The sequence below is a fragment of the Scardinius erythrophthalmus genome, assembly GCF_964197995.2.
Source record: "Scardinius erythrophthalmus genome assembly, chromosome: 12".
In the NCBI taxonomy this organism is placed as follows: domain Eukaryota; kingdom Metazoa; phylum Chordata; class Actinopteri; order Cypriniformes; family Leuciscidae; genus Scardinius; species Scardinius erythrophthalmus.
The window spans coordinates 14,534,988-14,544,796 of record NC_138232.1 but is presented as its reverse complement, the minus strand read 5'-3'; the positions used below and the strand labels follow the sequence as shown (position 1 = coordinate 14,544,796).

The 9,809-nt window shown below is 35.7% G+C and overlaps 1 protein-coding gene across 1 annotated transcript; it reads right to left on the bottom strand.

Moving 5' to 3' along the window:
- On the bottom strand, positions 1–9,149 carry rgs5a (regulator of G protein signaling 5a). The gene is made up of 5 exons (XM_081380146.1): positions 9,031–9,149; positions 7,335–7,448; positions 6,344–6,405; positions 4,472–4,638; positions 1–1,986 (listed from the first exon to the last, which is right to left on the bottom strand). Exons 1-5 carry the CDS (start codon positions 9,072–9,074, stop codon positions 1,825–1,827), a joined length of 549 nt encoding a protein of 182 aa, XP_081236272.1. The 5' UTR covers positions 9,075–9,149; the 3' UTR covers positions 1–1,824.
- Positions 9,150–9,809: the final 660 nt, after the last annotated feature.

The window sequence follows — 9,809 nt, the reverse complement described above, 5'->3', positions numbered from 1 at the left end:
CAGGCATCATATTTTTTTTTTATAAATAAAAGAAAGGACACACTCTTATCTTGGTACTTTTCAACTTGAATATTAAACAATCAGACAATAAATCTTATAGAAAATAAATTAAAATGAATTGTTGCTGATATGTACATCTGAAAAAAATAAATAAATCTTCAGAACTTTAATGTGATTAGGATTTTATATGATCAACAAACATACATGCATATAGTTTTATGCAGATTTCTTGAATAAGCAAGGTACTCTGTAGTCCTTACTGACAATTTTGACAATCTTATTAGGCTAGAATTGTATTATTTATTAACCACAAAATGAATAATTTTTAAAATAATTATAAAAACACATTTTACTAAAAGAGCTAATACTACTCTTAAAATTCATGTCGAATTAATTTAATTTCTTTTAGTTTATATTTAGGTCATGATAGCCATATTAAACTAAACCTGTCCTGCAGTGAACTAAAAATTTGCATTGTGGGGCATCAGTAAGGACTTCTGTAAGCACCAACCATGCTCATATATGAATGAATGTTATTAGATTTAGTGACACAGGTACACATACAGTATAATGAAGAAACATGCAAGAGTATAAGTGTCTGAGAAACACATTTTAAATAGTAATAATTAAAAAAAAAAACATGCAAAAGGACACTGAACATCACACTTTTGGGTTATATATATTTGATATGCCGTTCAGACTGCAATAAATTGCATACTTCTTACAAATTATGACTGGCTGCACATGCTAAGAGCAAATAATAGATGTTAACTTCAGTAACATTTTTGCAGTAATCATTCTAGTGTATAGGTCTTATAATGTGTTATGCTATCGTGATAAATGTTTGCTGTAGAAAGTCGGGGGGGGGGGGAAATCGCTTGAATGTTTTGGGTTTCCATGACTTAATCTAAATGTGTTCTGCTTTTAAAGTGGCATGGGAATTAACATTTCCTTTAGAATAAAAAAGTATGTGCCCAGTGCTTTATAGAGATTCCCTCCTACTTGATATTCCCATCTTAGCAACTTTCAATAGCGGTAACCCAAACAACAAGTTCCCAGAGACTGGAGTGCATCTTAACATGTCACGCTTTTTTTCTAAGCATTGACTTATAGTTAAGCTTTCGGTACTAAGTGGGTTGTTTCTCCATGTTTTCCTGCGGTTTACCATTTGGGCATTTTAATATTAACACAGACATTTCCAAGAAAAGGCCTACGCTTTCCCGTTCCCATTTCCCAGCCTCTTCTCCTTGATGACCTTGCTGCTTAGATACTCAGGTCAGAACGTCCTCATCATAAGTACATGAACCACTTCTGCACTCTCCCGAAAAGCCATAAATTGCAAGTGGGGATCGGTTTTAGTCTTTATTTAGTCTACAAGGGTCAGAAAAGATGGTGACTCCAATTAATAGGACATATAGAAGTTTTGAAGAGGCGCTTCAAATCTTTGGCATTTTGCGCTTTCACAAATTAATGACAAATCACACTTTTATGAGGAGCAATGTATACTGTCTCTTAAACCCTGATCATTAACTTCTTTTATTGAAGTTCTTGACTTTGACATTCAGAGCACTGGGCAGGAATCACATTAATTTTACACAAATGTATGTTAAGATGTTCTTGTTAGCAATGAGCCGCTTCAGTCAGCTGCAGGGAGACATTGCAACTGTGCCCGGTGTTTTCCACTTACACCAAATAAACAACTGTGGTATCATTTAATGAGCTTTAGAAATGTGCCAAAAAGTGGATATTGAAGACTTTAAAAGTGTTTTCTATGACTGTGAATGGACCAAAAAAAAGAGTCTCCCTGCAGCTGGGCAAGTCAGTTTACTTGAGGAGTTCCTGATACTGCTCAGACCGCAGGAAGCGACCGAAGGAGTCTTTCTCCATCAGGGTGTAGATCCGGCTCTGAGCCAGCTCGAAGGTGGCCGGAGAAAGATCCACCAGGTTCCTCAAAGTCACATCTTTGGTGAAGTGGTCGATGTTCACCTAAAAGCACGATGTTGGTAAGGAAGAAGTGTATAAAAAGTCAGTCACAAAATGATGCAAATTGGACAAACATAATGAGTAAGAAACACATTATATCAACATTGGCAGTGACTGAGAACTCTAGGGGGGCTGTGGAGCAGTCAACCTCCCAGAATAGCTAGTGCAAGAAAAACAAAAATGCCAATTGGACTGATTCCCTGTGGTTTCCACACTCTATTTCACCCTGACCATTATACTTATCTTATTAGTTTCCTTACATCATCTAGAAAAATGGCTAAAAAATCTTTGACTTGGGTTATTTAAATAAGTTTTGCAAGCAGCAACAGTGTGCACAACTCTTTCCATTTGTTTTGACTATGCCCTACTCATTTATGGTTTTATATTTATATGAAATTGGATAGTTTTGTATTATTGTAATATGCAATATCAAAGTTTTGGATTCTAATATTGAATGCGCAGAAACAGCTAAAAATAATAACAGGAAAAGAAAACAATGAAAAAATGGCAATAAGACTGTTTGCATTTCACTGCTTTTAAAAATAATTATGTAACTAAGAAACAAATGGCTACTGTAACATTTATCAACATTTGTATTCGTATGTTATCTGATGGCTATTACATAACAGATACTTTAAACCTCAGCACACGGCTGTGTAAACTTCCTGATACAAACTTTTTTTCAATAACATTGTTTGCTAAATGATTTTTCAACCTTTAGACTAAATAGACTTATAGTACATATACTTACTACAAGGACAGCATGGGTTTACATATGACACAGGGTTCAAACCTACAACCTTTTGGCTATTTGAAAAATTAAATGTTTTACTTTCATTTAAATAATGAAAAATGAAATGTTTTACTTGCTGGGACCAGCATGTGATGCTGGTTTGTTGATGAACCAGCAACACCAACTCAGTTTTGCATGAAAACAGCACGACCATGCAAGTCCACCAAATAGACTAGCACTATACTAGCTCTAGCCTAGACCAACATGGAATTCATGCTAGTGTATGTTGGATTTTTCAAAAGGGCTGGCTAAAACTCTAATAGAAATCTCAATTTTCATTAGCTTACATCCAGCTTGAGATGCTGAAATAGGCCTATCAAATAGAAGTAACCAACAATCATGAAGTTAATACGAGGTGGTGAATGGTTTCCGTGCACAGCACACAGACACAACTAATCGATAATCAAATTAGATTATTTCCAGTATTAATTAATCTATTTTATCGATTAGTTGTGTCTGTGTGCTGTGCACGGAAACCATTCACCACCTCGCTTTACAGCATTGCATAATACATTATATTGACAAAACACATGTGGAAAATTGCAGAGAACACAGAGTTAGGTGCTGCGGGAGTTGGCAATGCGTATCTATAGCACGAGTTCATGCTTTCATTTGGCGTGCTCTTCATACACAAAAGTCATATTTTCCGTGCATTTGCTATGCAAATTTTACCAGTTGCCGTTGACATTAATTGGTTGTCTAGCAACAGCATTGCGACAGGACTTTTTTTTTGTTTAAAATGAAAATGAAAATATGTTAGAGTTAGGTTTAATAAGTTATGGGTAGGTTTAGGTATGCTAAAGGTTAGGGGTTTATGAAAAGAATGATCAGTCTGTATGTATTTAAAATATTATCAGTCGACTTGTTCCGCGACCATTTTAAATAGGCTTTACATAAAGACTGATAATTCCTTTCCTTAATCTAAACCCAAACCTTTCCATAAACCTACCCATTAAACCTACCCAAGTTAAATGTATAAAATTGAACCTCAGAAAACACAGCAGCATTTGTAAAGCTTGAATTTGGAAAATGCTTTGTAAAAAACAATACCAATGAAATAGCTCTATGGGTTTGGATCGCCCACAAAGACGCACCTTAAAGACTGCTCTTCCCATACAACGTAAATGAATAGGAAACCTTGGCTGTAAATGTCCAAATCATTTTCATTATACATTATTAAATTGGCAACAAGGTTTGGCAGGTTTGCGTAACAAAACCAGTCCAATTGCTATTCAAAACTAGCCAATCATGACCAAAACTAGCCCAAGTTTGGGATATTTCCACTGATTAATCGATTAATCAAAGAAACAATCTACAGATTATTTGATTATCAAAATAATCGTTAGTTGCAGCCCTAGGTAATATTGAGCTCTAATAACTTTTCTCAGTGTCCTGAGGGTAAATTTATTATTATTAAAAAGTTAATTTCCCTTAAAAAAATACTTAATTTCCCTTAAAAAAATACTTAATTACTTTAAAGTTTTTTTTTATATCTCCTTGGGGACGTTCAGTGGGGAGAACATGGGCCTCAGCGTTTATACAGTGATCTAAACCACTGATATGAAACATAATTTCACAGGAGATGATTAAAGGGTCTGATGGAGAACTGCTTCCTTCTACAGTACCTTTGAAGCACAGAGCTTTTTATCTTAACTGTGATTAGCACATTAAAAATCAGTGACAAAACAAACAAACCTCTTTGGGCCCACCGGTCTGAATGAAGTCCTCATAAATCTTCTTGGCTTTAGTGGCCATTTTAAGGGGGGACTTGGTCTTCTTGAAGCCCTCACAAGCCTCCCAGAACTCAATATTCTCCTCGCTGAACTCAGATCTAAGAAAGCTCTTGAAGGTGGCCAGGCCGTCTATGGAATAAAAAATGTGGAAAAGCTATTAGAGTGAGTACAGCTCTGTGTGTTCTTTTTGTACTAATGTGTTGGTGACACGCTGCCACCGGAGATCCCTGTCCCAACAGCTCTTAACATCCTTATCCAAATATTACCGCTGTGCACGCCTAAGGCACACAGTCCTTAATGCAATTTCTCTCCAGTTCGTGTTGTATAACAGCATGAGGCATTTAAGTGCCACCTGATTCAGCTCGGTGGATTAATCAATGTAATTATTCACTATTCAATGCAGATTTATTTTTAGACTTGCTATTGCATTTGATAATGTTTTAGCTTCAACAAAAATATATGCTCTTATATTTGAATAGAAGCATAATATACAATTCCAGTATGGTACAATTAGGCTAATCTGAAATAAATGAAATAAACCTTTTTTTCCAAGGCAAATTGTTGCAATTAAACATAACAAACTGGCTTTGAAACATATCATTGAATGAATAACAAAGATTTGTTTTCCCAGCTATTTGGAATGGAATAATGAAATAATTCAGTCCTTCTGTGCAGACAAATGATCTTATGTGTGTTTATATATGTGTAACTCAGATAAAATCTTCTTTTTATGGTTCTAAACTACTTTTAGGAACATTCTCATAGATGTGTAGCTTTTAAAGCTTAATGTGCCCGTTCAAGGACATGCTGTTTACACATACCGAATCAAGTGCATCAGTGCATCTTTATAGATTTCGGCTCTCAACCGAAAGATATAAACAAAGTTTTAAAATGTGTTTTACAGACTCAATAGATAAACTAAACCTTCCAATAATTGGCCATGTTTGAAAGAACATTTAGGGCCCTACACCCGGCGCAATACAGCGCCAAGCGCGATGCAAGTGTTTTTTGCTAGTTTCAGCCCGAAGCAGTTATCATTTTCACATCCTGCACCTCGTTGTTTAAATAGCAAATGCATTTGCGCCCATTTGTGCGCCCATGGGCCTGCTGGTCTGAAAACGAGGTGTGTTCTGGCGCATTGTTGGCGCGATGCTATTTTGAGGCAACAGAAATAGACTGCGCCATTGACCAACTGAAACCTGGTCTAAAGTCAATGGCGCAATATATATATTTTTTTGTTATTTAAAGAGCACTTTAGTAATGTGCGCCTATAGGCAGGTCCACAACGCGCGTACACTCTGCTTATTAAACACACAGGGATGCACAGCAGCACACAAACATGCCAAATATTTAAATGAAAAGGATTACAATGTAAAAGATTATTGTTGTGTACATAAAGATATGGTGGAATCCGGCTTGTCCCATAGATGGTCTGCTTGCACACTTTTACCTCGCGCACGAGCAGTTTTGTTTGCGCTCTGGAGACGGCTTCGGTCTTTCCACTATCAAATTCCGCCATGTAAATAGCGAATCTGCCATGGCGTGAACGCAACTGGCATTTAAAGGGAATGAGAGATGAGACTCTGATTGGTTTAACGCACGTAAATCCAAAAACTCACCCATTACTCAGTAAGAGAATAGGGACAACCCTTTTAGACCATGCGCCTGGCACGCCGACCATTTTCCCCGTCGTTAAACTAGCAAAAGTGGATTTGGACACGCCCTAAGTGAACTTGCGACCTGCGCTTTAGATCATGCGTTTAGATGGTTAAAATAGAGCCCTTAAGATGTAAAAATACAACCAAATGGCCATTAAGATAATCATCATACTTACAGCTGTTGGAGAGGACTTTCTCAAGGGACTCGCGCCATTGGGCCGCTTCTTCAGGTGTGGGTCTGAACAAAACAAGCACATTTCGTCACATTGTTTTTCTCCCCTTTGTATTTGGCCAACAAGTTGTTCCATATACAACAAGCTGTTTTGGGGTGTTGTTTTAAAGCAAAAACGAAAACTTTGGCTCAGTCTCGCATTACATGTGATACAGTACATATATATATATATATATATATATATATATATATATATATATATATATATATATATATATATATATATATATTGCTCTAAGTTTATTTTCACGTCTTTTCTTGTCTAAAAGGTCTTGAACCGCTTATACAAGTTATACAAGTTGAACAGCTTATACAAGTAACTGTCTTTTCTATGCACAATGTATTATCCTGTTATCTATTCTGCCTGAAAAACAATAACAATACAACCCTATTAACAACACTTGCATAAGGCATTACGCAAGTAAAAGGGAGCTGAAGTGGTCTGCAAGTGTTTTTATGCTCAATTTGGACACAATTTACATTATAAACAGACTCTTAGCATTTTTCCATTACAGGATTTACTAACATGGCCTTTCACAATTTTGTCTATCTAACGCACTTACTTGCTCTCTACTATTCACCCTTTTTCTCCATACTTCAAATAGAGCTGGACTGAGCTTTCAAAATGTTCTGTATGCACTTAAAGGTGGAAAGTAATCTCAGGATGTGCATACGTTAAGTGCATACAGAACATTTCCAAAACTCAGTTCAGCGCTGTTTTGAAACGTAAACAATATATATACAGTATGTATGCGAATTAATGGTGACTTCAGTTTAAAGAGGCTCTTTGTATACACAGACTGTATGATCTATTTGAGTGTGCGAGGCATGTGAAGAGACACATACAGATCTGAAGTCCTCATCAGTAAAGAAAAGAAATAGAGAGAGGAAGAGAAAACAATTAGGAGAGGCAGAGGGAGCCAAGAGGAACTCACTTCTGAAGCTTCTCTGGTTTCTTCTCAGGCTTTTCTTGGTAGGGGATAATAAGGTCGATGGAATTCTCTGGCTTCTGAAGCAGAGTTCCCAATTTAGTCTTGATCTCCTTAGCCCTGAAGACAGCACAAACACAAACCCATACGGATGTCCATTAGAGCTTTTAACGTACATTTATAAGCAATTCTATGATGTAATATATGAGTTGTGCATAAATGCTGAGGACATTTCCTAAATGTACAATACCTGTCAACAGATTATATAATATCAGCCTAACTCAGCCTAAATCTATTTTCTTCTCTCAAAGTACACGATAATTGGGTCTATTTAGTCTTTATTCTATCGCACGCCAGCCACAAAAACCTTTTCTTTACTGCTTATTATTTCCTGAATTGTACAGCTGTAATCAGTACAGTAATTGCTACATTTTGACAGATCACACAATAAAACACCACATGTTCAAGGCGGTCAGTTCAGACCTATTTCACAGTCGCTGTAGAGTTAAGAACAGACGTAATATCCTTTTGTAAGGTTTTTTGGGGAAAAAACACATATTTCTCCCAGATGACTGCGGATGCAGTGATGTCAAGCAAACTTGCTGATTTGTTGAGGTTTCTTTAATCTTTTTGGCACAGACTGATTTGTTGCTCAAATGCACACATTTCTCCTCTTACAAAGTCTAGATTAGTCACTTTAGATTTGGGTCCAGTTCTCACTATTAACTAACTATTAACTACAACTTTTGCCTCAATACACTCCTAATCACTGCTTTTTAATAGTATGATAGTTAAGTTTAGGTATTGGATTGGATTAAGGGATGTAGAATATGGTCATGCAGAATAAGGCATTAATATGTGCTTTATAATTACTAATAAACAGCCAATACTCTATGCATTTAGTAATATGCATGCTAATGCTAAAATTATGATTTTACGGCCCAATTATATAATGTAACATTATAAACCACCTCATGTTGCCACCTTAAAACTGTCTTTCAGATGTACAAATAGACTTCTCAGGAGTACTCCAGGCCTCAGGCCAAGCTTTAAGACCAAAGCCAAGAACAGTGATAATGTTTAGACAAGGAATGAGCCAATAGCACAAATCAGAATATGGCTCAACAGTTACACTAAATGTCCTCATTGCTATACTTGGAATTCTGCTCCAAATCTTGTTATGAGCAGAGAACTAAACAAAGTTGAGTGTGTTCTGGTCTTTGGTAACGTTTAGGAACCTTGATGTTTTCAAGGACAAAACTAGAAAACATAAAAAATAGAGTAACAACTGTTGATACTATGACAAAAAGGTATCTAAAGTGAAAAATTATGTATATTTTATACTTATAAACAGTATACTAAACATTTAAAATAGGGGTACAATAAATTAAGTCCTTAAGTTTCTGCTTAACTTAAAAAAAAAGAAATAAAAAAAGAAAAAAACACATTTTAACCAGAAAACAACTTTGAACTGAAAAAATAAGTAAAGTATTCCCATATGCAATAATCAATACGCACTACCTTAACCATTTTTAGCATTACCAGCTGTTCCAGAAAACCCAGATATTGCAAAATATCTGCAAAATACGCAAGCATTGAATCCCAAAGGAGGCTGGCAATTTAAAAGTAATTGACCTATGTAGCTGACATGGCTTGAATTTCAAATAAATCCATGATGCAAAAGATGTTTTACAGATCTTACCTTTCCAGACATGTCTGGGGCAGGGCAGCTAATCCTTTACACATTTTCTGAGCTTTTCACTTGTTTGCTGTGTTAGTCCACCACTATTAGTTGATGTCTCCTCTCTCTTGTCGTTCTGCTCCCCTCTATTATATGGAGAAAGTCTGCTGGCCCAAAGCCAAAAACTCGAGAGCCAATCAAGTCTTGGCTTGCAATTACAATGGGAGCTGAGAGAGCTCGGGATATAATCAACACAAGAAAGGACATTTTAAACTGGCCAAAGCACTGAAACATCAGTAGACTTTAGATCTATATCTATGCCTAGCAACATAAACTTAGTTATTATTATAGAAACATAAAAAGCTGTTTTGTAAAGTGAATTCATACAACACATTTCTTAGTTAATTTTAACTTTAAATCACTTTTATTGTGATTAAGTCTTACATCTGTGGTATCAAATACATTATATTGTTTTTTTTAGGTTTAAGTTTTAAAACATATAATCATCTAAGAGAGTCAGACTGTCTTATGCACTACTAACTACTAGCTATCTACTAACCAGAAGTATAACTTCATTTTTGTGATGACCTAAACATACAGAAATTGGAAAGTTCAAGACCTGTTACAGGCTGAACGGTAACTTCTGGAGGTAGAAATATAAAAGTGGTAAATGTATTATAAAAATGACAAATCACAATAACATAAATTAACGACCAATTTACAGTCAACTTTTATACAAATAATCTGTAAATATATCTGTGCATAAACAATACATTGGCAAACTATATTTTAAAATTATT